At 43.9% G+C, this 27,843-nt stretch overlaps 1 protein-coding gene and 1 pseudogene across 2 annotated transcripts in view; both read right to left on the bottom strand.

The window, feature by feature from the left end:
- Positions 1–17,156: 17,156 nt before the first annotated feature.
- Positions 17,157–27,843, bottom strand: part of RNF43 (ring finger protein 43) — a 65,496-nt gene continuing 54,809 nt past the window's right edge. Inside the window, exons 3-10 of one of the 2 annotated variants that reach the window (XM_069761452.1) lie at positions 25,010–25,084; positions 24,035–24,166; positions 23,827–23,928; positions 23,119–23,295; positions 22,737–22,839; positions 21,065–22,147; positions 20,012–20,248; positions 17,157–17,910 (exon numbers count right to left, since the gene is read on the bottom strand). In XM_069761452.1, coding sequence (XP_069617553.1) covers positions 20,202–20,248; positions 21,065–22,147; positions 22,737–22,839; positions 23,119–23,295; positions 23,827–23,928; positions 24,035–24,166; positions 25,010–25,084 — 1,719 coding nt within the window. In that variant the 3' untranslated portion in view covers positions 17,157–17,910; positions 20,012–20,201. The remainder of the gene's footprint in view (positions 17,911–20,011; positions 20,249–21,064; positions 22,148–22,736; positions 22,840–23,118; positions 23,296–23,826; positions 23,929–24,034; positions 24,167–25,009; positions 25,085–27,843) is intronic. The other variant, XM_069761451.1, reaches the window with a different exon arrangement.
- Positions 18,094–18,734, bottom strand: LOC138671567 (peroxiredoxin-6 pseudogene; annotated as a pseudogene).

Below are 27,843 nucleotides of genomic sequence, written 5' to 3'. Positions count from 1 at the left end.
TTCATTCCGCTTAATGCCAGTTACAGAAGAGCAAAGAAAAGACCTAATTCTGTGAAATCTATGTATTCCTCCTTGAATAAGCTGACTCACGGGACTGCATATTTGTTATAAAGGCTACCTGGGAAGATGTGAACCTGTTGGGTTGCTAAAGATTTAGTATTGGAAGATGAGTATAAGGGATTCCCTGGTTTTCACTATTTAGCATTCATACCAAGATATGGACTTCACAGTCGGGAATCCGCAAGTTGCCACCTCCAGAGTAGTCTCCATTAGAAGCAGATGGTCTGTGGATGACTCCAATACACGGTACCTAAACAGCAGGCAGAAAGCATAGTCAGACAGGCTGAGGTCAGAGCAGGCAATGGTAGAATGGCAAAAGATCAGGGCAGGCAAAGGTAGAGTGGCAGAAGGTCAGGGCAGGCGATGCTACAGTTGTAAAATGTCACAGCAGACAACAGTAGTGTGGCAAAAGATCAAAGCAGGCAATGGTAGAGTGGCAGAAAGTCAATAAAGGAAATGGTACACTTGTAAATTGTCAAGGCAGGCAAGGGTAGAGTGGCAGAAAGTCAGAGAAGGCGACGGTATAGTGGCTTAAAGATAGGGCAAGCAACTGTAGAGTGGCAGAAACTCAGGCTAGGCAAAGAAAGAGATAGAGTGTCAAGGCAAACATCTGTAGAGTGGCAGAAGGTCTCAACAACAGGTATCAACAAACTGGCAGACAGTCAGTAGACAGGTAAATGTGGTCAAAAGCAAGCCCAAGCCCAGAATGATTGGTTGAACCTCTTATAAAGACTGGGACACTTGGGTATTCGTAATAGGCAGCAGCACTGATCTTCTGAAAGCCCACAATTTACTGCATGAGAAAAAGAACCCACATTTCTGATTCACGATCATAATATCTACCAGTTGTCTTTACTCCCACGTGATGCCCCCAGGGGAGTGATCATGAGTCGCCCGTCAGGGCCGTGGGGTACTCGGTACCTGGTCCGGTACTTAAAGGGATGTGTCACAGCAGCGGCGACCCGGTCCGTGGCCCTGGGTGCCCATGTTAAAGGGACTGTCTTTAAAGGGATTTGTAAAATAATAAATGTTCGTGACGCCACCTGTGGTTTTCAGTCAAGGATGATCAACGCTGCTTAAGGGGTCCTCTGGGGTGATGTTATGGCAGCCAGATGGTTTAACTTCCCACAGGTGAAGTAGGTCCCCAGGGCTCCCAGTGCATAGATGGAAGATGGTAAGTGGTGCAGTAAAGAACGAAGGACGCAGTTGTGCAGTCTTTTTACCTGGTTTACTGATGATAGCTGGCAGCCACAGTCCAGGGCACCAGATCACAAGTACAGGCAGGGTCCGGCCGGCATGGAAGTGAGTTCAGAATTCAGCTTTACCAGGTGAAGTTAAAAGCCTTCCTTTTAGCGCTGTGTTGTTGTAGTCCCTTACTGCCTAAGGCTTCTGGCAAGGTCCTCTCAGTTCTTTCTGTCCCCCTTTAGGTAGGACTAAAACCTGGATGACAGGTGACTCGAGCCTTTTTACAGGGTCTCTATCACGACCCGGGCTCTATGTGTCACTGTGTCTCCTGGATGTTAGGGTGAACAGGTGATGTATAATCCAGCTGTCCTGCCAGTTTCTGCTGTGTGTCTTAGAGTCCCACAAAAGCCTCTGTCTTCTGGCTACCGGTGTCTGCGCTCAATCAGGGATGTAGCCCAGTCATTCTCCCTTGTTATCACATTCCTGTGCTTCGCTCTCTGGCACGTTAGCTAAAGGCTGTTCTTCCTGCTTTATCTCACTATCTAGGAGCTACAGCACCTCAGGCTGTATGGCCCCTCACCCGTCCTTCTGCCTCAGACTGCTCCAGTCTGCTGTCTGGCACCAACTGTTTAAATCTTCCTAACTGCCTAGCAACTGCTAAGCAACTAACTCCTCCACCTGTCCAGAGAGAGCAGCTCCCATGAAGTCAGGTGTAGAGCTCCCCCTTCTGGCCTGAGTCAGAACGGTGTTGTATGTGCTAATTACCCATTAAGAGGAATCCTTCATTGCTTCCAAGCATGACATCACACTCCCCGTGAGGAAAGCAATGCCACTGTGACAACCAGGACCCTGGGGCGTCACACTCACATGTCCTTACTGGAAGATGGACGAACTTTACCAAGCATCTGCTTGCTATGTAAACTTGTTGAGTATTTGGTGAGTTTTTTACCTCTGTATTTGTAATCCAAAACCACGGAGGTAAAAAAAACGTACCAAATAGTCAACGTGTGCACGTGGCCATATAGAGGTGAAGGCACACTACAAAGTATCTGCCTGCAGACCTAGAGTATTTTATGCCGAACTGTACATAATGGTGGATGGTGGGTGGCATGACTTCCTAGCTTGAATCAAACAGAATATACATACATTGAACTGTCCATGTAGGTTTGTGTCGCCTAGTGCTAGTCATGAAATAGATGCACTAGGCATTATACACAGCAGTTAATTTCCGTTTATCCTAATCTGTTCATTTTAACAGAATTTCACCTCATGAAAAAACTCATCAGTTGACAGGATAGATATGTCCCAATATTTTTTTGTCTTTAGTCAATGGTTAACATATGTCTGGATATGGTACAAATGATTGATGATGATTTTGCCCTGCATACATTTTGCAATCTGCTTTTCAGTATGTTTCTATCAACTTTAATGAAGTAAAAAAATCAGAATGGTGCTGATTTAGAAAAAAAACATTCATTACCATTAAATAAGACAAATATTAGATAGGTGGGGTCCAACTAACAAGACTATTTCTAGTAACATATAGGGGGATCTCCTACCACCAGCTCCCTTTTAGATGGTTTAAATAATAGAGAAGAAGGTCCCTAGATGCGGTGGGATGGCTTTTACAATTTTTTTAATCAAAATTATGTTACAGTTGTGCTCAAAAGTTTACATACCCTGGCAGAATTTTTGCTTTCATGGCCTTTTCCCAGAGAATATGAAGGATAACACCAAAACTTTTTGTCCAATTTGTGTCCAATTTGCCATTTTTTCTCAGTTTTTTTGTGTTGTTCCAATGTATCCAAAGGAAATAAACATGTCTATAACAAAATATGTAATTGCAAAAACTTTATGGGAGAAATACTTCATCCTCTGGAACAATTTCAAGGGTGCCAACATTTTTCCCCTTTATAAATAAATTTCATATAACAAAAAAATTTGGATCAAGAGGTTAAGGTCTTGCAGCAATGACATATGTACATTATAAAGCATCTATAATTTAATTCCTAATGCTTCTGTGTACTTAAAAGCATGGTTTTCTATCTTGATGGAAATTAGAGATAGTCAGTAAATCTACCAGAGAGAAAAATCTAAAAGTTAAATAGCAGAATCACACCACTCTGCCCTTGCACTTAAGCCAAAAAAATCTCCTCCAAGCCTCAGGGGTCACACAGCGCACGTGGTGAAAGCCCCCAAGCCAAGATCAAAAGAACACTCTCTACACAGTGTGCCCTGTGCAATGTGTGCTGGAAAACCTTAGTTAAACCATAATCTCCGGTTTAAAGTCCCAAGTTAAAATGAGATAAAAGGAGATAGGCAAACAGTTAATTGTTGGGGATTATGTATTATGATAAGAGCAAGCCAATGGTTCTAAAGAATGAAAAAAAAGATGTGCTAACAATCTGCACATAATTTACACTTCTCAACAGGTGGGGAAGAAAACGCAGCCCTTTTTACACCAATTATAATTACCGTATTATGCAAAGGTTGACTTCATTTTTATTAATTCCCATTTTATACCGTATATCGGGCTATGTAGACGGGCTGTCTGTGGCTATTAAATGACTGCCAATTTGGCTAGATGCCTGCCATCCTACCGCTGTTTAATGGCCAGTTTAGGGAAGTGCGGCTGAAGTTCAGCTCACCACAGTGGCAAATCATGGGCCCTCAGCTTTGGTCGCACTGCCACTGTCCATTAGACAGTTTGACCATATTTCCATGGGCACAGAATTGTTAATACGATCCTTCTGTGCCCACAGACTGTCATTGTTCCCCTTGTTTCTATTTAGCCCATACACCACTGTATGCAATGTAGTTGCAGGGCTGAGCACTTCATTCAGTGCACTTCAGAGCTGTTTTTTGAGCGATCGGTGGGGCTCTCAAAATGTGTATGGGGGCATAGTGTGATGTGAGATATATATATATATATATATATATATATATATATATATACACACACATACACACACACGGATAAAATTGAACACACATTTTTTCGTCCATGCTCAGCGTGGTTAAAGATGCCAAACAACACAGTGACTACTTTTCACCCCTTAAATAGGCAGACTGACTTTATTACAAGTTTGCAGACACCAGTTATACTAATTACAAGACACTAGCTTATCATGTCCCTATGGTCAAATTATTTTCAATGTTTTGTAGGTCGGACATCATTTTTGTCCAGGCATTTTTCATTAGCTTGTTTTTTATTTTTCTGTTGAACCATAATACAAAAGCCATGTCTGATTCTCATTAGTTGATATTTCGTAAATATAAAATTACTTTTGTCAGTTTCAATTTATTTCAGTGAATATTGTGGGATTTTCTTTCTTTACATATAAATTGAAACAACCGATTTTCAATAGAAATATTGTTTTCATGTAAAGTAAAAAGATGCAGTCCAGCAAGAATAGATAAGAAGGGTAGTTTACTCCCAGATGTTGCACCTGCGTGCAGGCGTCTCGTTACTCCTTGCATTGTCTGAGCATGTAGAAATTTCTCCTGTGGATTTACAGAATGTCCAACTAAGGTAGCAATATCTACCAAAAGTTAACTATTTTTTGCATATATTCTTGCCGAACTGTATTTTTTTGCACTTCATACTATAAAAATATCTCTACTGAAAAATCCATTTGTTGGGCGATTTAATTTACAGGTGGATTTAGAGAGTGTTAGACCGCTCTGACACACCGAACTGGACTTGCTGTGTTGCCAATATTTTAATATGAATTCATGAGCATTTCATGCAACTATTTTTCTTACTTTAACATAAGAAACCAACAATTTTGTCCATGTGTGTATATGTGTATATACACTGCTCAAAAAAATAAAGAGAACACTTAAACAACAGAATATAACTCCAAGTAAATCAAACTTTTGTGAAATCAAACTGTCCACTTAGGAAGCAACACTGTTTGACAATCAATTTCACATGCTGCTGTGCAAATGGAATAGACAACAGATGGAAATTATTGGCAAGTATCAAGACACACTCAATAAAGGAGTGGTTCTGCAGGTGGGGACCACAGACCACATCTCAGTACCAATGCTTTCTGGCAGATGTTTTGGTCACTTTTGAATGTTGATTGTGCTTTCACACTTGTGGTAGCATGAGACGGACTCTACAATCCACACAAGTGGCTCAGGTAGTGCAGCTCATCCAGGATGGCATATCAATGCGAGCTATGGCAAGTGTTGTGAATTCTGTTGTCAAGCTCCCTCCTGTGGTCATGAATGGTACTTCGGCTGCGGCTTCTGAGTTTCCTTCCACAGGTGACGAGGTTAATTCATTAGCTGGCTGCTCTATTTAACTCAACTTAGATCATTGCTCCATGCCACCTGTCAATGTTCCAGTATTGGTCTAGTTCTCTCCTGGATCGTTCTTGTGACCTGTCATCCCAGCAGAAGCTAAGTTCCTGCTTGTTTTTCTTTGTTTGCTATTTTTCTGTCCAGCTTGCTATTTTGATTTTTGTCTTGCTTGCTGGAAGCTCTGGGACGCAGAGGGAGCGCCTCCACACCGTGAGTCGGTGCGGAGGGTCTTTTGCTCCCTCTGCGTGGTCTTTTTGTAGTTTTTTGTGCTGACCGCAAAGTTACCTTTCCTATCCTCAGTCTGTTCAGTAAGTCGGGCCTCACTTTGCTAAATCTATTTCATCTCTGTGTTTGTATTTTCATCTTTACTCACAGTCATTATACAGTGGGGCAAAAAAGTATTTAGTCAGTCAGCAATAGTGCAAGTTCCACCACTTAAAAAGATGAGAGGCGTCTGTAATTTACATCATAGGTAGACCTCAACTATGGGAGACAAACTGAGAAAAAAAAATCCAGAAAATCACATTGTCTGTTTTTTTAACAATTTATTTGCATATTATGGTGGAAAATAAGTATTTGGTCAGAAACAAACAATCAAGATTTCTGGCTCTCACAGACCTGTAACTTCTTCTTTAAGAGTCTCCTCTTTCCTCCACTCATTACCTGTAGTAATGGCACCTGTTTAAACTTGTTATCAGTATAAAAAGACACCTGTGCACACCCTCAAACAGTCTGACTCCAAACTCCACTATGGTGAAGACCAAAGAGCTGTCAAAGGACACCAGAAACAAAATTGTAGCCCTGCACCAGGCTGGGAAGACTGAATCTGCAATAGCCAACCAGCTTGGAGTGAAGAAATCAACAGTGGGAGCAATAATTAGAAAATGGAAGACATACAAGACCACTGATAATTTCCCTCGATCTGGGGCTCCACGCAAAATCCCACCCCGTGGGGTCAGAATGATCACAAGAACGGTGAGCAAAAATCCCAGAACCACGCGGGGGGACCTAGTGAATGAACTGCAGAGAGCTGGGACCAATGTAACAAGGCCTACCATAAGTAACACACTACGCCACCATGGACTCAGATCCTGCAGTGCCAGACGTGTCCCACTGCTTAAGCCAGTACATGTCCGGGCCCGTCTGAAGTTTGCTAGAGAGCATTTGGATGATCCAGAGGAGTTTTGGGAGAATGTCCTATGGTCTGATGAAACCAAACTGGAACTGTTTGGTAGAAACACAACTTGTCGTGTTTGGAGGAAAAAGAATACTGAGCTGCATCCATCAAACACCATACCTACTGTAAAGTATGGTGGTGGAAACATCATGCTTTGGGGCTGTTTCTCTGCAAAGGGGCCAGGACGACTGATCCGGGTACATGAAAGAATGAATGGGGCCATGTATCGTGAGATTTTGAGTGCAAACCTCCTTCCATCAGCAAGGGCATTGAAGATGAAACGTGGCTGGGTCTTTCAACATGACAATGATCCAAAGCACACCGCCAGGGCAACGAAGGAGTGGCTTCGTAAGAAGCATTTCAAGGTCCTGGAGTGGCCGAGCCAGTCTCCAGATCTCAACCCTATAGAAAACCTTTGGAGGGAGTTGAAAGTCCGTGTTGCCAAGCGAAAAGCCAAAAACATCACTGCTCTAGAGGAGATCTGCATGGAGGAATGGGCCAACATACCAACAACAGTGTGTGGCAACCTTGTGAAGACTTACAGAAAACGTTTGACCTCTGTCATTGCCAACAAAGGATATATTACAAAGTATTGAGATGAAATTTTGTTTCTGACCAAATACTTATTTTCCACCATAATATGCAAATAAATTGTTAAAAAAACAGACAATGTGATTTTCTGGATTTTTTTTTCTCAGTTTGTCTCCCATAGTTGAGGTCTACCTATGATGTAAATTACAGACGCCTCTCATCTTTTTAAGTGGTGGAACTTGCACTATTGCTGATTGACTAAATACTTTTTTGCCCCACTGTATGTGGGGGGCTGCCTTTTCCTTTGGGGAATTTCTCTGAGGCAAGGTAGGCTTCATTTTTCTATCTTCAGGGCTAGCTAGTTCCTTAGGCTGTGCCGAGTTGCATAGGGAGCGTTAGGAGCAATCCACGGCTATTTCTAGTGTGTGTGATAGGATTAGGGATTGCGGTGAGCAGAGTTCCCACGTCTCAGAGCTCGTCCTATATTATTTGTAACTATCAGGTCATTCCGTGTGCTCTTAACCACCAGGTCCATTATTGTCCTTACCACCAGGTCATAACAGGCAAGAAGGTTTGCTGTGTCTGTCAGCGTTGTGTCCAGAGGCTGCAGGTGCTACCAAGAGACAGGCCAGTACACCAGGAGACGTGGAGGAGGGGCCATAGGAGGGCAACAACCCAGCAGCAGGACTGCTACCTCAGCCTTTGTGCAAGGAGGAACAGGAGAAGCCCTGCAAAATGACCTCCAGCAGGCCAAATGTGCATGTGTCTGCACAAACAGTTAGAAACCAACTCCATGAGGATGGTCGGAGTGCCCGACGTTCACAGATGGGGGTTGTGCTCACAGCCCAACACCGTGCAGGACGCTTGGCATTTGCCACAGAACATCAGAATTGGCAAATTCGCCACTGGCTCCCTGTGCTCTTCACAGATGAAACCAGATTCACACTGAGCACATGTGACAGTCTGGAGACGCCGTGGAGTGCGATCTACTGCCTGTAACATCCTTCAGCATGACCGGTTTGGCAGTGGGTCAGTAATGGTGTGGGCATTTCTTTGGAGGGTCGCACAGCCGTCCATGTGCTCGCCAGAGGTAGCATGACTGCCATTAGGTACCGAGATGAGATCCTCAGACCCCTTGTGAGACCATGTGCTGGTGCGGTTGTCCCTGGGTTCCTCCTAATGCAGGACAATGCCAGACCTCATGTGGCTGGAGTGTGTCAGCAGTTCCTGCAATATGAAGGCATTGAAGCTATGGACTGGCCTGCCCATTCTCCAGACCTGAATCAGATTGAACACATCTGGGACATCATGTCTCGCACCATCCACCAACGTCACATTGCACCACAGATTGTTCAGGAGTTGGCGGATGCTTTAGTCCAGGTCTGGGAGGAGATCCCTCAGGACACCATTCGCCGCCTCATCAGAAGCATGCCCAGGCATTGTAGGGAAGTCATACAGGCACGAGGAGGCCACACACACTAATGAGCATCATTTCCTTGTCTTGAAGCATTTCCACTGAAGTTGGATCAGCCTGTAACTTCATTTTCCACTTTGATTTTGAGCATAATTCCAACTCCAGACCTCGGTGGGATGTTAGTTGTGATTTACGTTGATAATTTTTAGGTTTTATTGTTCTCAACACATTCCACTATGTAATGATTTACAACTGGAATATTTCATTCAGTGATATCTAGAATGTGGGATTTTAGTGTTCCCTTTATTTTTTTTGAGCAGTGTATATTGAAAAAAATGAAATATATATATTTACATAAAGCTCAGTCATAGGTATTTTGTCTAAAATTGCCCAACATATAATTTAAATATTATATTGATCCATCAGCCATAATATTTGTATTGTGCACAGTTGTGCTCAAAAGTTTACATACCCAGGCAGAATTTTTGATTTCTTGACCTTTTTTCAGAGAATATGAATGATAACACCAACATTTTTTTCTCCACTCATAATTAGTGGTTGGGTGATGCCATTTATTGTCAAACTACTGTGTTTTCTCATTTTAAATCATAATGACAACCCAAAACACCCAAATGACCCTGATCGATAATTCATATACCCCATTTCTTAATACCGTATATTGCTGCCTCTAACATCAATGATAGCTTGAAGTCTTTTGTGGTAGTTGTGGATGAGGTTCTTTATTTTCTCAGATCGCAAAGCTACCCACTCTTCTTGGCAAAAAGCCTCCAGTTCCCGTAAATTCCTGGGATGTCTAGCATGAACTGCGAGCTTGAGATCTCCCCAGAGTGACTCAATGATATTGAGGTCAGGAGAGTGAGATGGCAACTCCAGAACCTTCACATTGTTCTGCTGTAGCCAATGACAGGTCAATTTAGCCTTGTGTTTTTGATTGCTGTCATGTTGGAACGTCCAAGTACGTCCCATGTGCAGCTTCCAGGCTGATGAGTGCAAATTTGCCTCCAGTATTTGCAGATAACGTGCTGCATTCATCTTTCCTTCAACTTTGACCAAGTTTCCTGTGCCTTTGTGGCTCACACATCCCCAAAACATCAGTGATCCACCTCCGTGCTTTACAGTAGTAATGGTGTTCCTTTCATCATAAGCATTGTTGACCACTCTACAAATGAAACGTTTATGGTTGTGGCCAAAACGTTCAATTTTGGTCTTATCACTCCATATTACCTTGTTCCAGAAGTTTTGAGGCTTGTCTTTGTGCTGTTTTGCGTATTGTAGGCGAGATACTTTGTGGCGTTTGCACAGTAATGGTTTTCTTCTGGCGACTCGACCATGCAGCCCATATTTCCGTCAAGTGCCTCCTTTATTGTGCATCGTGAAACACCGCTAGTTTTCAGAGAGTCTTGCATTTCAGCTGATATTATTTGTGGGTTTTTCTTTGAATATAGAACAATTTTCCTGGCAGTTGTGGACAAAAGTTGTGTTGGTCTACCTGACCATGGTTCTGTTTAACTGAGCCCTTGATTTTCCCTTTGTTAATCAGTTTTAATGCTGCTGACTGGCATTATCAATTCCCTAGATATCTTTTTGTATCCCTTTCCTGTTTTTTACAGTTCAACTACCTTTTCCCATAGGTCCGTTGACAATTCTTTTGTTTTCCCGATGGCTCACAATCTCAGTGGCTGGATGAAAGATGCAAGATTCTGTCTGGATCCCAGAAACTTACTCAGCTTTTATGCACACACACTGATTACAAGCAAACAGGTCACAGGTGAGGATGCTACCTGTTGTGAGTTCTGTTTTTGGGCTCCCTCTGGTGGTTACGGATGGTACTGGGTGACTTGTCTTTCCTGGGTTTCTGGGTTCCACCTGTTCCATCAGCATATGGGAGTTTCCTATTTAACCTGGCTTTGCTGGCATTTCCTTGCCGGTTATCAATGTATCCAGCGTGTCTTGTTACCTCTGCTCCCTGCTCCTAGAACCTTCTGGACAAGCTAAGTTTGGATTTTCCTGTTTTGTGTTTTGCTTAATTTGGTTTTTAGTCCAGCCTGCAGATATGTGATTCTCTGCTGCTGGTTGCTCTAGTGGGCTGAAATTGCTTTTCATGTACCATGAGTTGGCACATGAGTTCAAGTAATTTCAGGATGGTTTTTTGAAGGGTTTTTCGCTGACCGCGCAGTTCACTTTTGTATCCTCTGCTATCTAGCTTTAGCGGGCCTCATTTTGCTGAAACTGTTTTCATACTACGTATGTGCTTTCCTCTCATTTCACCGTCATTATATGTGGGGGGCTGCTATTTGCTGTGGGGTATTTCTCTGGAGGCAAGAGAGGTATGTGTTTCTTCTGATAGGGGAAGTTAGATCTTCGGCTGGAGCGAGACGTCTAGGATCATCGTAGGCACGTTCCCCGGCTACTTTTATTTGTGTGTTAGGTTTAGGGTCGCGGTCAGCTCAGGTTCCATCGCCCTAGAGCTTGTTTGTATCTGTGCTTGTCATTTTTGTGATCCCCTGCCATTGGGATCATGACAGTATAACCGGCCCGCAAAGTGTTAATTGTATTGGCTGAAGTAGGAGGATAAGTAGTCTGAGGAAGTTTTTTTTTTTTTTTTTCCCCTTTCCCTCAGAGTTTGCTGCCTAGCCTTATTGCAGCCTGGCTACTTCCTCCTCCTCTTAATCTTTGAATGGCTCTGATCTCAGCTATTTATCATGGACGTCCAGAGTTTGGCTTCCAGCCTAAATAATCTTGCCGCTAAGGTTCAAGATATACAGGATTTTGTTGTACATGCTCCTATGTCTGAACCTAGAATTCCTGTCCCAGAGTTTTTTTCTGGAGATAGATCTCGTTTTCTGAATTTTAGGAACAATTGCAAGTTGTTTCTTTCTTTGAAATCTCGCTCCTCTGGAGACCCTGCTCAGCAAGTCAAGATAATTATATCTTTCCTGCGGGGTGACCCTCAGGATTGGGCATTTGCATTGGCACCAGGGGACCCTGCGTTGCTTAATGCGGATGCGTTTTTTCTGGCATTGGGTTTGCTCTATGAGGAACCTAACCAAGAGATTCAGGCTGAAAAAGCTTTGTTGGCCCTCTCTCAGGGGCAAGATGTAGCAGAAATTTATTGTCAAAAATTTCGGAAGTGGTCGGTACTTACTCAGTGGAATGAGTGCGCTCTGGCTGCAAAGTTTAGAGATGGCCTTTCTGAGGCCATTAAAGATGTTATGGTGGGGTTCCCTGCGCCTGCTGGTCTGAATGAGTCTATGACTATGGCTGTTCAGATTGATCGGCGTTTACGGGAGCGCAAACCTGTGCATCATTTGGCGGTGTCGTCTGAACCGTCACCTGAGATAATGCAAGGTGATAGAATTCAGTCCAGAAGTGAACGGCAAAAGTATAGGCGGAAAAAAGGGTTGTGCTTTTATTGTGGTGATTCAGCTCATGTTATATCAGCATGCTCTAAACGCACAAAAAAGGTTGATAAGTCTGTTGCCATTAGTACTTTACAGTCTAAGTTCATTCTGTCTGTGACTCTGATTTGTTCATTATCATCCATTTCCGTCGATGCCTATGTGGATTCAGGCGCTGCCCTGAGTCTTATGGATTGGTCTCCTGCGGCTGTGGAGGCCTTTCAGGAACTTAAGCGCCGGTTTTCTTCTGCTCCTGTGTTGCGTCAGCCAGATGTTTCGCTCCCTTTTCAGGTTGAGGTTGATGCTTCCGAGATTGGAGCGGGGGCGGTTTTGTCACAGAGAAGCTCCGATGGCTCAGTGATGAAGCCATGCGCGTTTTTTTCTAGAAAGTTTTCGCCGGCTGAGCGGAATTATGATGTTGGTAATCGGGAACTTTTGGCCATGAAGTGGGCATTTGAGGAGTGGCGTCATTGGCTAGAGGGTGCTAGACATCGTGTGGTGGTCTTGACTGATCACAAAAATTTGATTTACCTTGAGTCTGCCAGGCGTCTGAATCCTAGACAGGCTCGTTGGTCACTGTTTTTCTCTCGTTTCAATTTTGTGGTTTCATACCTGCCAGGTTCAAAGAATGTGAAGGCGGATGCTCTTTCTAGGAGTTTTGTGCCTGACTCCCTTGGAAATTCTGAGCCCTCTGGTATCCTTAGGGATGGGGTGATTTTGTCTGCTGTCTCCCCAGACTTGCGACGTGCTTTGCAGGAGTTTCAGGCGGGTAAACCTGATCGTTGTCCGCCTGAGAGACTGTTTGTTCCGGATAATTGGACCAGTAGAGTCATCTCCGAGGTCCATTCTTCTGCGTTGGCAGGTCATCCTGGAATATTTGGTACTAGAGACTTGGTGGCCAGGTCTTTTTGGTGGCCTTCCTTGTCGAGGGATGTGCGTTCTTTTGTGCAGTCTTGTGAGGTTTGCGCTCGGGCTAAGCCTTGCTGTTCTCGGGCCAGTGGATTGTTGTCACCTTTGCCTATCCCGAAGAGGCTTTGGAGGCACATTTCCGTGGACTTTATTTCGGATCTCCCTGTCTCTCAAAAAATGTCCGTCATCTGGGTTGTGTGTGATCGCTTTTCTAAAATGGTTCATCTGGTACCCTTGCCTAAGTTGCCTTCCTCCTCTGAGTTGGTCCCTCTGTTTTTTCAGAATGTGGTTCGTTTGCATGGGATTCCTGAGAACATCGTTTCTGACAGGGGATCCCAGTTTGTGTCTAGATTTTGGCGGACGTTCTGTGCTAAGATGGGCATTGATTTGTCCTTTTCGTCTGCATTCCATCCTCAGACGAATGGCCAGACTGAACGAACTAATCAGACCTTGGAAACTTATTTAAGGTGTTTTGTTTCTACTGATCAGGATGACTGGGTTACCTTTTTGCCGCTGGCCGAGTTTGCCCTTAATAATCGGGCTAGTTCTGCTACCTTGGTTTCTCCTTTCTTTTGTAATTCGGGGTTTCATCCTCGTTTTTCCTCTGGTCAGGTGGAACCTTCTGATTGTCCTGGAGTGGACATGGTGGTGGATAGGTTGCATCGGATTTGGAGTCATGTGGTGGACAATTTGAAGTTGTCCCAGGAGAAGGCTCAGCAGTTTGCTAATCGCCGTCGCCGCGTGGGTCCTCGACTTCTTGTTGGTGACTTGGTGTGGTTGTCTTCTCGTTTTGTTCCTATGAAGGTCTCTTCTCCTAAGTTCAAGCCTCGGTTCATCGGTCCCTATAGGATCTTGGAAATTCTTAACCCTGTGTCGTTTCGTTTGGATCTCCCGGCATCGTTTGCTATTCATAATGTGTTCCATCGGTCGTTGTTGCGGAAGTATGAGGTACCTGTTGTTCCTTCGCTTGAGCCTCCTGCTCCAGTGCTGGTGGAGGGAGAATTGGAGTATGTTGTGGAGAAGATCTTGGATTCTCGTGTTTCCAGACGGAAACTCCAGTATTTGGTCAAGTGGAAGGGTTATGGTCAGGAGGATAATTCTTGGGTGGTTGCCTCGGATGTTCATGCTGATGATTTGGTTCGCGCTTTTCATAGGGCTCATCCTGGTCGCCCTGGTGGTTCTCGTGAGGGTTCGGTGACCCCTCCTCAAGGGGGGGGTACTGTTGTGAGTTCTGTTTTTGGGCTCCCTCTGGTGGTTACGGATGGTACTGGGTGACTTGTCTTTCCTGGGTTTCTGGGTTCCACCTGTTCCATCAGCATATGGGAGTTTCCTATTTAACCTGGCTTTGCTGGCATTTCCTCGCCGGTTATCAATGTATCCAGTGTGTCTTGTTACCTCTGCTCCCTGCTCCTAGAACCTTCTGGACAAGCTAAGTTTGGATTTTCCTGTTTTGTGTTTTGCTTAATTTGGTTTTTAGTCCAGCCTGCAGATATGTGATTCTCTGCTGCTGGTTGCTCTAGTGGGCTGAAATTGCTTTTCATGTACCATGAGTTGGCACATGAGTTCAAGTAATTTCAGGATGGTTTTTTGAAGGGTTTTTCGCTGACCGCGCAGTTCACTTTTGTATCCTCTGCTATCTAGCTTTAGCGGGCCTCATTTTGCTGAAACTGTTTTCATACTACGTATGTGCTTTCCTCTCATTTCACCGTCATTATATGTGGGGGGCTGCTATTTGCTGTGGGGTATTTCTCTGGAGGCAAGAGAGGTCTGTGTTTCTTCTGATAGGGGAAGTTAGATCTTCGGCTGGAGCGAGACGTCTAGGATCATCGTAGGCACGTTCCCTGGCTACTTTTATTTGTGTGTTAGGTTTAGGGTCGCGGTCAGCTCAGGTTCCATCGCCCTAGAGCTTGTTTGTATCTGTGCTTGTCATTTTTGTGATCCCCTGCCATTGGGATCATGACAGTTACCTTTAGTAGCCATTCAAATCCATTTGTGTCAACTTCTGTGCATGTTATCAGGCCAAAATCACTAGGATATGTGAACTTTTGATCAGGGTCATTTGGATGTTTTGGGTTGTCATTATGATTTAAAAAGAGAAAACATTGTAGTTTGACAATAAATGGTTTCACCCATCTATTAACCATGAGTGGAGAAAAAGTTTTGGTGTTATCATTCATATTCTCTAAAAAAAGCCAACAAAGCAAAAATTCTGAGCACAACTGTACCTCCTGTTGTGAATTCTGTGGCTGAATTCACTCCTGTGGTCACAAGTGGTACTGCAGCTTCTGAGCTTCCTCCCTCAGGTGTTCTGGTGAGCTCGTTAACTGCTTCATTACTTAACTCCGCCTGATGCTGCTATCCTTGCTCCTTGTCAATGTTTCAGTGTTGGATCTGAGCTTCTCCTGATTGTTCCTGTGACCTGCTGCTCTGTATAGCTAAGTGCTTTTTGCTTTTTTGTTGCTTTTTTTCTGTCCAGCTTGTCTTTTGTTTTGCTGGAAGCTCTGAGACGCAAAGGGTGTACCGCCGTGCCGTTAGTTCGGCACGGTGGGTTTTTTTTGCCCCCTTTGCGTGGTTTTGCTTTAGGGTTTTTTGTAGACTGCAAAGTTCGCTTTACTGTCCTCGCTCTGTCCTAGAATATCGGGCCCCACTTTGCTGAATCTATTTCATCCCTACGTTTTGTCTTTTCATCTTACTCACAGTCATTATATGTGGGGGGCTGCCTTTTCCTTTGGGGAATTTCTCTGGGGCAAGTCAGGCCTATTTTTCTATCTTCAGGCTAGCTAGTTTCTTAGGCTGTGCCGAGTTGCCTAGGTAGTTGTTAGGCGCAATCCACAGCCGCTTTTAGTTGTGTTTAGGATAGGATCAGGTGTGCAGTCTACAGAGTTTCCACGTCTCAGAGCTCGTTCTTGTATTTTTGGGTATTTGTCAGATCACTGTGTGCGCTCTGATCGCTAAGCACACTGTGTTTCTGGATTGCCTTCATAACACCTGTCATTAGCAAACATAACAACCTCCCCCCTATGCTGCCAAAACCGCTCTGACCTCTTTAGACATAAACACCACACAGCCACTGAAGGTGTCCTGCACTGTCTGGCATCTAGACTTTAGCAACCGATCCTTTATGCTGTGAGGTGCCCTTACATCAGACTTGGTTTTGCAGGACAGCCCACAGAATCAAAATTGGATTGATAGTTGAAGGTCAGGTCAATAACGTCATCTCTTTGTCGTATTTCTCAATATTTTCCCCTTGTGATAGGAGATAACTTTTTGATTGCTAGGTATGTGACCGCTGAAGCCCCCAGTAATCCGGAGAATTGTTCTGAAGAGCCCCAAGTTAATGGAGTGGAGGTCGATCATGTACATTTCCGCTCAATCCATTCTAATAGGAGTGCCAAATATCAGATGAGGGATGTGCTGAACAATCTCCGCTGCCCCCATTAAAGGTGAATGGAGCGGCAGTGCGCATAATCGACCACTGCTCCATTCACTGGGCGCATCAGATCACTAGTTCTCAGTATCACCGGGGTCCCAGTGGTCAGACCACAAACGATGGGAAAGTTATCTCCCATCCAATAGATATGGGTAAATATTTAAAACTTGAGAATACCCTTTTAAACGTGTTTTTGGTGGTAGATGGGTCTCCCCTGGCATTCTGACCAGTCTGTCTGTTGCAAGCTTGGATTCTTTGTGTGTTCTCACACCTTTCTACCATAGCCAGCATTAACTTTCCGCAAATTCTGCAGAAGAGGCTCTTTAATGTGACTAATCCATACTGGCGAGTTGTCACTCTTCCTGTGTATTAATGAATTTTGACTACCCATGGCCCTGTAATTGGTTCAATTGTTTCCCTTCATACCACTTCCCGTAGGTATTAACCGCTGGTCTGGAAAAAAACAGTCTCAAAGAATTCCCCCACTTGGTTTTATGCTGTGTCCAAGTAGATTTAAGGTTTAAGAGTTAATTTAAAAGCGTAACAGTAAAAGTAAAAAACATTGATGGTGGTGCCCAAGTTGCTAAATTAATAAACATGAAAAGCATTTTTTGGATTGGTAACCATGGAAACATTTTTTTTTTTTTTACTTTGGGGTGAAATGTTTTACTCTTTTTTTTGCATTACCAGCATGACAACAAATGACAAGTACAACATATATCCATAGGAAAATTAGCTTCATTAGTTCTTCAAAGAACCACATTCTGTCTCATAAATATAAAACTTTTACAAATATACAATCCATATTTTTTATACAATTTGTACAAGGCATAAAAGAGGCACAAGAGCTTACAATCAGTTCTTTTAGGACTTGAGGCACAGATAGTAGAATTTAACATAAGAAGTTTCTAAGTGTTGACATGTAGAGCTTGGATTCTCTGAGAGCACCTGAGAAATGTCATTTGTGGGAAATTTACCCAAACAGGTACCCAATTTCTAGAATCTCAGACTACGAACACAACAGCTGCCATATCACAGATTAGATTTCAGCTATGGTTTAAGGCCAAAACCGGCTTTCAGTCTATAATTTAATTAAAAAAAAAAAGTGAATCATTAAGTGCAAACTAAGATCATTTTTAACACCTTGTGTCCAGTGAATTTGATAAAATACAGTATATATTGCATTGGCGATTAGGCCATCGGCCGCACGTTGTGACATTCTATTCCCAATGGAATGGTTCAGTCCTGGAGAAAAACCATCCATGCCGTGCACTGGATGTCTCCAAGGAGGATGTGCTCCTATATGCAGTCACAGAGCAATCCTCGTTAGGTTTTCCTCACAGCTAAATTTTGTGTGAAGAGTGGTGCTTCTGGATCAACGTTATAAAAGTGGCAGACGTGGTCTGTGGGGAGTTGCATCCGGCACTCTTCTAGGGTAAGGAACAGAGCCCTGAAGGTCTTATCACATGGAACTCTATAAGGTAAAGAAAAAAGAAAAAAAATGGATTATAATAGGCATTAACAATTCCAATGAATGGAACAAAGCTGCAATACCACATACAGCTCCACTTTTTTCCCACTGTCTTGAAAGCAATGCCATGTATTTTCAGTTTATAAGGCATGATAACAAGATACATGGATTTGATGCTGCCAGATGTCACTGCTCCATGAGGTTTTATAGGATATTAAGAGGACAATCACAGAAGGTCATTGGATTTTAAATGTAAAATTATGGGAAACTCCCTCAGCAGAAGGAATCTTTATTTTGGTTGTGCTGTATATCTCAGGGATTTCTTCCCAGAAGGTAGTTCTTTGGTGAAAACTCCACAGGTGAAGATCTTACTAGCTTCTGCCTCAGGAACATTTGGAGGAACCATAACTCTGGTCGCCAGGCTTCCAGTCTACCGCAGTTGCAACGTTGTGGTGGGCTGTTTGCTGAAGGGAGTCTACAACCCTCAAGAGCTCATCAAAATTTCTACCGGTGGTTGCTGTATACAAGATTGACAGCTTCATTTTCTTATCTGGACCAATGATGAACACAGATCGGGCTGTCACGGGCATCCCATAGTTGTCCTTCTCATCAGGATCCAGCATACCCAATTTTATAGCAAGGTCCCTTTTGGGGACAGCAATTATTGGGAAGGGTAGGGTCTCTGTTGGCTCCTCACAGTTGTAAGAATTTATGTCCTTGCTCTAGCCAAGATGATCTGGCACAGAATCTATGGACAGGGCGATCATGCGGACAAGAAACGAAATGTGCACTTGATCGCCCTGTCCATAAATTCTGTGCCAGATCATCTTGGCTAGAGCAAGAACATAAATTCTTACAACTGTGAGGAGCCAACCGAGACCCTACCCTTCCCAATAATTGTTGGCCCCAAAAGGGACCTTGCTGTAAAATTGGGTATGCTGGATCCTGATGAGAAGGACAACGATGGGATGCCCGTGACAGCCCGATGTGTGTTCATCATTGGTCCAGTTTTTATAGGATGTCCAGTTTCAAACAATTCTTGCCAGTTATCAATTTTCTTTGATATTTGCTTCTCTTTGCTACATTAGGGCACATATTGTTTAACTTATACAAACATCTATATTACCGGTTTTCTATTTCTATGATGGACAGAGAGTCAAATCATGTCGCTACCCTGACAGGCCTTGTTGATTAATAACGGGGTCCTTTATATCTTTTCATTTTATGAGAAAAAAATAATACTACGCTATCTTTTCGTACATAAAAGACGGAAGCAGAGCCTCTTACAGAAATGTGAATCTGGCCTTAGCAGTATTTTCTAAAGTACGGTAAGTCAAAGCTGATAGTTTGAAATCTATTTCTTGTCTTATCCCAAAAGCATGATGCCTATTTGTTCCACCTTTCTCCCTTAAGGCCTCCATACACATTAGACTAATGATGACCGAATCTGCCAATATCAGCCAACACATCAATCTGGCATGTCCAATTTTGGACTACCAGTTCATTTGTTCCGTTAGGGAAAGAAACCCGCCAGACTAGCCTGGTGGCGATCTTTCATAGAAAAGACAGAAGTACTCAATCGAACTAATGTTCCTGTACATGGGAGAAATGGCCGAGGTGGCTACCATCTGAGTAGCCATCTAGTGGATATGCGGGGCTCAGTTGGATCAGATTGGAGGTTGTATTAAAACTCAAGCCTCTATAATTCACTGTGAAGTCTGAAAACTAGTGTATCCCCACTATGGTAATGAGCCGGTGTTGGGTTGATGTGTCTTGGGTTAAATTATTACACATCACCAGCCTCTGTACTAAACATTTCCAAAAAATAACTCGCCCAGCTGAGAGCTGCATCTATTTCTTGGCGGCCGCTCAAATCTTCCAGTTTTCAATCACTAAATCGAAAAATCTATAAGGAGCTCTGATCTTATCTGTTAGTCCTCATGTTTCATTTGAGGACCATATGTTTTTCATTTTTACCATTAACATGCTTTTTGTATCTGCTAAACTGTCTTGGTTCTTGGCACGAAATGAATATACTTAGAAAACACTGTGACATGTTTTAGAGATTTCTCATCAGGCTTAAGAAAAGGAAGTGTAAACTCACATGCACAGATGTTCTCCGCTCAGTCAGCAGCTGCACAGACACGATGGAGATGAAACGGGTGTAAAATGACCTCGGAGGCTAAGGGAAAATCTGGAAGCTTGAATATAGAGGCAGCCTGCGGGGACTTTGAGTCCCCATCACTGGAGCCTGTACTGGTGGGTCCTGCCAAATAGTTGTAATGCCTGATGTTTTACACTGCGTGTTCACATACAGCTTCAATCTCTTCTGTACCAGCACCTAGAGGAAAATATATATATAAAAAAAATTAGGAGACAAATCCCAACATGAGGAGCATTTTGCCCAGCTTATTGGCATCGTTTTGTAGTTTACACTGGTGATAATGGAGAGTCAGAACATATAAATTATGTGCGATTGCCTAAGACGCCGTAATTTGGCTGGCCGTTCTTCCTCCCGTCTCCCATACACATGCAGAATTCTTGCTCAGACAATTGTGCTTGTGTTTTCACTCTGAAGATCGGAGTAAGCTGCTGCCTGACATCTATGCTGGGGGCTTATCTCCCCCGGGGAAACGAAATATTGGGAGTTAAAACTCAACAACCCTGGCCCTTCTTTTGCTTGACATTATTGGTCATGGCAGAATCAGGATGCCTCCATATACTTAAGATAGCTGGCCAGTTCAGCCAAAAAAACGATGGGTTCGGCTGACATTGCTCTAATATGTATTGAGGTCTTACGAGAAAAAAGGCACAAGATTTCTCAATACATACTGCAAACTATTCAATTGCCTAAGACGAGATGAAGATGGTGTTCTTCCTTTGAACGTTTTTTCTTTAACTCTTTCTCTAGTTTTCCTGCTTAATGTTAAAATTAGCTTTTATTTCAGCTCTAGCCCTACTCATAATATGCCCATTTTACTCTCAGTACGAAGTCATTGACATGGCTTTTCACTATTTTACTAATATATGCAGTTTGTACTGGGAAATCTGGGGATAGAGCCACTATAAGATGTGTATGGGTCTTTAGCAGGACACCATATTGCTGTCAGCATCGAGCTCCAGAGCTGAACCTCCTGGTTACCTCCATGGGACGTACCTTGGCTGTGAGGAGAGTGATGCGGCGGGTGATACAAGTGCATCATTGCTGTGTTTTCCCGATGCGTGTTCACATTTGTATGCGGGAGTCTGTCTGCATCTGTCCAGAGTGGATGGTCTCTTTCAGAGTGCTGGACACCATGGCTTGTATTGCGGGTGCTATATGGTGGAAGATGCACCTGCGCAGATAATCTTTTCTTCCGATGACTTCTAGTTGAAGGTTCACTCCTATGCCCCCTAAAAGACACTGGGGCTTCAGGGTCATTTGGCTCATGTTCTGGTGGTGGAGATTGCTGTGAGGACTGGTTGTGCCTCACAGCTTCCCTGCTGCTCCTTGAATCAAGGTAGTGCCTAGAAGACTGAGTCCTTGGCTCTTTTCTAGTCAAAAGAGATTTAGATTCCCCACTATGGCCATTAACTGACCTGTGCTCCCTGTGACTCCCAATGTCTGTCCTTGTCTCCCCCCTAGAGAGCCTAGATCTCCGTTTGGGTCTGGGCGGGTGAGATGAATTGGGTTGTTGCCGTCTGTAGTGGTGATGTCTGTGTTGGTGGTAGTGAACATGGCTGGCATAGGAACTTTCAGCAGGCACAACAGTGTTAAATCCTGGGAGATCATTATGAGGTAGAAGGATAGAGGCAAGTGCTGGAGGTGGTGAATCTCCTCGGTTGCTCTGAGAGCTGTGGCAAGAAGAAGAGGAGGAAGATCCTTGTAGGCAACGTAGACTGACATCTGTACAATTCTCACTGGAGGAGCCATTAAAAGGACCTGAGCTGCTATCACTGCCCGGGTCATCAGGTAAATATCCACTGGACACGTGGCAGAGCGGAGAAATGCCAACTTCTCTGGGTCCTTCTGGTGTACGACGGTGGGAATGGGGCACTGCTGCTTCCCACTGAAGTCCAGTACCAAGAGTATATGGGGAGCGGGACAAAAATATAGTATTGTTCAGTGGAGGATATATTAATGGTGTCGTGTGAGGATGTGTAGGATACTGAAAGTGAGCAGTTCCTGGATATTGCCTCCATAGCTGTGGATGTGAAGCAGGTCTGATTGGTGCAGGATGGGGAGTAGTGCTTGGTTCTGCTGTAAAAAAAAAAAAAAAAAAAAAAAAAAGCATGAAGAAAAAAAGTATGAAGAAAATCCAGAGCAATCAACCCTACTATAGGCTAGAGTCACACAACAGTAATTTCTTTAATCACAGAAAATCAGTCCAATTATGCTAATCAAGAGTGTAATCTGATTTTCTAGGATGAGTAGAAACATTTATTTTCCCATCTTCTCCATGCTGTCAGTCTGTGAAAATCAGATGACACTCGGAGGTCATCCGAGTGCAATCTGTTTTTTTCCCACAGACTCATTGACTTGCGTGATGGAAATCGAGCATGCTGTGATATTTTCCTCTGAAAGACTCAATCCATGGAAAATATCAGATTTGTGCACGGCCCCATAGAATAACATTGGCCCGAGTACAGTCCGATGTTTTGTCGGACCACACTCGGACAGAAAACACAGTCGCCTCCACGAGCCCTTAAGATTACTGTTTTGCGCAGTTAACTACAAAACTTGTATATTTTTCTATAAGCCAAAGCGGATAAAGCTATCACTTACTGATCTATCGATAGCTGCTGACAGATGAATTGTAGCGTCATCCCCCAGTAACGTGTTCACTTACCTAAGATGTCAAACATGCAGAGGGGACAGGTGTGATTGTCCTTCAGCCAAATGTCCACACAATTCAGATGGTACTCATGGCTACAAGGTAAAATCCGTAAATCCTACAAAAAAAAGTCAGAGAAACGCTTTTACAATACCAACATCTTTGTAATATACAAGTAGTTTCCATTGTATTTGTAGGAATACTGCACATATTTAGCCCAATGTTTGTTTCACCTGGCATCAGAATTGGTACTTGCCATAAGTGATAAAATCCTTGCACCATATACTCTCCTGGCCATAAGTGCCCATATCACGGAAACACAGAAGAGTACATTGCTGCATATGTGACACCATATTGGAAAGCGTCACCAGTACAAGAAACGTTTCACAAGGATTACCTGCCCATCAGAAAACTCATCCAGACATATGGCGCACACAGGCACAGAGCTGCTGGTGCTGCCGGTTTCTACATGACGACCATTGGAAGTCCTATGATGATCGCTTGCTACGCGAGACTGATATTTTCTGGAGCCGAGGCGACTTATGGCCAGCGCAGTCTGCTGCTGTACAGTATCCTGGAAGAAAAGCCACAGATACAATGTAAAATTGATTCTTTGGTTTTCACCCTTATATTATTACATCTGTGGATGAAGATCTTAAGACAATGCCCAATTTTTCCTAAAGACGAGGGCTGTCACGTAATAGCAGAAATAAATCCCAGTCCTTTTCAAAACTACTCTTAAAGGGTCAGCAGACTCAGCACAGGATGACTGTTCAATCCAAGTCCCGGTGCTCCATGGCGTGGCCAATCATTTACATACACCTTCCCGCCTGCTTGTTTCCCTCTTTCTCCACCCCTTATGTGATTGACAGCTCTGGCTTCATAGAGCCAAAGGGTGGAGATAGATGGAAACCAGCAGGAGGGAAGGTGTATATAAATGTTTGGCCCCACCATGGAGCCCCGAGCGCCTGTACTTGGTTTCATCGGTCATTCTGTGCTGACAGCCCCTTTAAATCTGATATTGGAGAAGGTAGTGGGCAACATGGATATTAGGATGCAGGAAAATTTTCAAAAGTGTACAATCCCGTATCTTTCTTTCAGTTACCTGTGCCGGGGATGGCTTGCAACGAACCCGAATCACAGAGTATAGGACAATGATGGCCACTGTTCCAACCACTGTGCTCAGAATCCAGATGTCATGGACGAACTAAGAATGGAAACGGTTCATGAGTTTTGGGCACCTTTCTGTAGGCGGAGGACTTCTAACAAATTCCCCCACCCCTCATAGTAATACAGTAATCACCGCGCCTCACCAGCTTCGCTGGCGTCTGAACCTCAATCCTCACGTAGGCTTCAGTGTTATTGTGAACCAGGGTCATCAGCCGTTCTGCATCCCGGCCGCGTACTAGGACCACCGGAGTGTTGAGCTCCGCAGGCTGTTGTAACTGCGTAACAAGAAAAGCAATCCTGTAAGGACATTGCTACATGCAACACAATAGTTCATTTTGTGGAAGAAATTGTCCAGGATCTAAAAAAATGGCTAAGTTGCTAAAGTCACCTGTTCAAAACCCATCAACTTCAGTGGTCTCTTGTCTACCGTACATGCATGTTACTGCTGCAGTCCAGGCAATGGCTGATCTTAAAGGGGTTGTCTGGCCTCAAGCTCCAAGTCTGCAGTCACTCTGTCTGGCCTTGCTCCATACACGTGCATTGCGCTACGGTGGGCCCATCTAGTCGGCCCATCTAGTCACACACCTGCGGTCATGAAACCGCTGCTGTTGAATCCTCACAGTGCACAATGCATACAGTGTGAGGATTCACAAATCTGCAATCACATAGAGCAACTGCAGACTTGTAGCTTAAGGCCGGACAACCCCTTTAATTGTCTTGTGCTGTACATGCAAACCTCACTGCTGAGAAAAGTGACTGACTGCAGCGGTCACGTGTATGTTTTGTTAGCACTTGATCACATTCTGAGACCACTTTTGACCTAGTCTTCTTTAATCCTACTTTCTGGCTCCTTCCTCCATGCTTTACACTGCAGATCATTGCACTGAGAGTGGCCGTCAGATAGGAATAAGTAATTATAAGCTACAAGCAACTAAAACACCAGTAGGATAGAAATATTTACATCAAAGGGGCAAATCTATGCTGGGAACTGAGGCTTAATAAAGAAGGGAATGGGCTGCGTATCTGCTTTACATCTCGCAGAACTGAACACTTTGAAATAGCCCAGAGATACAGAAAGTTGGTGTACAGATTTCACAAAGCGGCACGGCTTGAATTACCTGGTGCTCAGCTCCCTGATCATCAGTAATATCGAAGATTATAGCTCGAGAACCCCTCTCCCCTGCGAGGCGAACCTGAAATAAGAGCCATGAGATTACTGGAGGGCAGATACCACAGTACAAAGGAAAACAAAGGGATCGGGGAGAAAGGAGGGTGAGGAGTCAGAGCGGAGCGGCACACTTACGGATCATATTCTAAAAGGGAATCTGCCGGGGAACCTGGACTAAGCCGGCACCATGTGCGATTATGTTACCTAGCAGAAATCCCGATACACATCACTCCTTCCCCCAGCACTAAATATGTCAGCGCAGTCATGGGCTCAGCCATTGTTACTGGCCAAGCAGGACGTCCAGGTTTGCACTCCAACTATGTAATTTGCTCCAGGTGAATTAATGAGTGAGTTCATTCACCGTATTACCTACATTATTGGGCATGAAAATGTGGCTTTGTTAAAACTATTGCTTCCACAACATGCCTCCTCCATTGTGATGGATCTCATTAAAAGGCCCTTGTAATGTAGACTTCTATTGAACTTGTATAAGAGGAGCTTTTTTGGAACCTTAATGATGACCCAACCTTAGAATAGGTAATCAAAATCAGACTGGTGGGGTATCCTACCATTCACCAGATAGAAGGTGCTGTGCATCACCGGGAGTGACACAGCGCCAGACACCACCGGAAGTGGCACAGCAACAGAAACAACCAGGAGTGACAGCGCCAGACACCACCGGGAGTGGCACAGCTCCAAACTCCACCGAGCGTGGCACAGCGCCATACACCACCGGGAGTGGCACAGCGCCATACACCATCGGGAGTGGCACAGCGCCATACACCACTGGGAGTGGCACAGCACCAGACACCACCAGGAGTGGCACAGTGCCAGACACCACCGGGAATGGCACTGTGCCATACACCACCGGGAGTGGCACAGTGCAAGATATCACCAGGAGTGGTATAGCGCCATATTGTTATTATTATTATTATTATACACCACCGGGAGTGGCACAGCGCCAGACACTGTGTAGTGGCTGTGAATGGTACTGCAATCTCTCCTGTTTGCTTGTACAGGGGAAAGCTTGCAGTACTACTCAGATGTACTACACTATGTACAGAGCTATATCACATCCAGTGCGCAGTAGCACCTTCAATCAGCACATCATGGTTTGGACAGAATTCAGACCCAATTAAGCTGATATTGATGTGATCATCAGCATTAGGCCGGTGTCACACTCAGTGTAGGGAAATACGGTCCGTATTTTATAGGCTTAATACGCAGAAATGATCCCAAAACAGTGATCCGTATGTCATCCGTAGGCAGGGTGTGGCTGCGTATTTTGCGCAAAACCTTCGTATGTAATCCGTATGGCATCCGCACGGCGAGATTTTCTCGGCGGCTTGCAAAATGGACATAGAATGGATCCATGGGCTCAAATATTCGTGAAAACTTATATACAGCTATATATATATATATATATATATATATATATATATATATCAGTGAGACACATATATGTATATATATTTATATTTAATACAGCGCAAGATAGCAGAAAAGCCGGTAATTCAATTGTCGGCTTTTGCTATCTCCTTCACAAACCTGACAGGATATGAGACATGGTTTACATACAGTAAACCATTTCATATTCCCTTTTTTTTGCATATTCCTCACTACTAATGTTAGAAGTGTCTGTGTGCAAAATTTGGGGGCTCTAACTGTTAAAATAAAGGGTTATTTCATGGAAAAAACTGGCATGGGCTCCGGCACAATTTTCTCTGCCAGAGTGGGAAAGCCAGTGACTGAGGGCAGATATTAATAGCCTAGAGAGGGTCCATGATTATGGCCCCCCCCCCCCCCCGCCTTGAAATGAGGTTTATTGTACTAACAGAAAATGTGCAATCTGCATTCACATGGGCACCCTTATCATTTTCTTGCTTTAAATACTCCTACCTACTTTTTACTGACTTACTAAAGCACTTTTTTTGGTTTTCTAACCTCATTGAGCTTTGAACTTCATAGCCAGGTGTATGCAATCATGAGAAAAGCTACTTAAAGTGGCCATTTGCAAGTTGTTCTCCTGTTTGAATCTCCTCTGAAGAGTGGCATCATGGGCTCCTCAAAACAACTGTCTAATGATCTGAAAACAAAGATTATTCAACATAGTTGTTCAGGGGAAGGATACAAAAAGCTGTCTCAGAGATTTAACCTGTCAATTTCCACTGTGAGGAACATAGTAAGGAAATGGAAGAACACAGGTACAGTTCTTGTTAAGGCCAGAAGTGGCAGGCCAAGAAAAACATCAGAAAGGCAGAGAAGAAGAATGGTGAGATCAGTCAAGGACAATCCTCAGACCACCTCCAGAGAGCTGCAGCATCAACTTGCTGCAGATGGTGTCACTGTGCATCGGTCAACTATACAACGCACTTTGCACAAGGAGAAGCTGTATGGGAGAGTGATGCGAAAGAAGCCATTTCTGCAAGCACGCCACAAACAGAGTCGGCTGAGGAATGCAAAAGCTCATTTGGAGAAGCCAATTTCTTTTTGGAAGAAGGTCCTGTGGACTGATGAAACCAAGATTGAGTTGTTTGGTCATACAAAAAGGCGTTATGCATGGCGGCCAAAAAACACAGCATTCCAAGAAAAACACTTGCTACCCACAGTAATATTTGGTGGAGGTTCCATCATGCTTTTGGGCTGTGTGGCCAATGCCGGCATCGGGAATCTTGTTAAAGTTGAAGGACGCATGGATTCCTCTCAGTATCAGCAGATTCTTGACAATAATGTTCATGAATCAGTGACAAAGTTGAAGTTACACAGGGGATGGATCTCTCAGCA

This window comes from Ranitomeya imitator, chromosome 3, assembly GCF_032444005.1.
Source record: "Ranitomeya imitator isolate aRanImi1 chromosome 3, aRanImi1.pri, whole genome shotgun sequence".
NCBI lineage: Eukaryota > Metazoa > Chordata > Amphibia > Anura > Dendrobatidae > Ranitomeya > Ranitomeya imitator.
The sequence above is the reverse complement of the archived record's forward strand: the minus strand, read 5'-3'. Positions and strand labels throughout refer to the sequence as shown.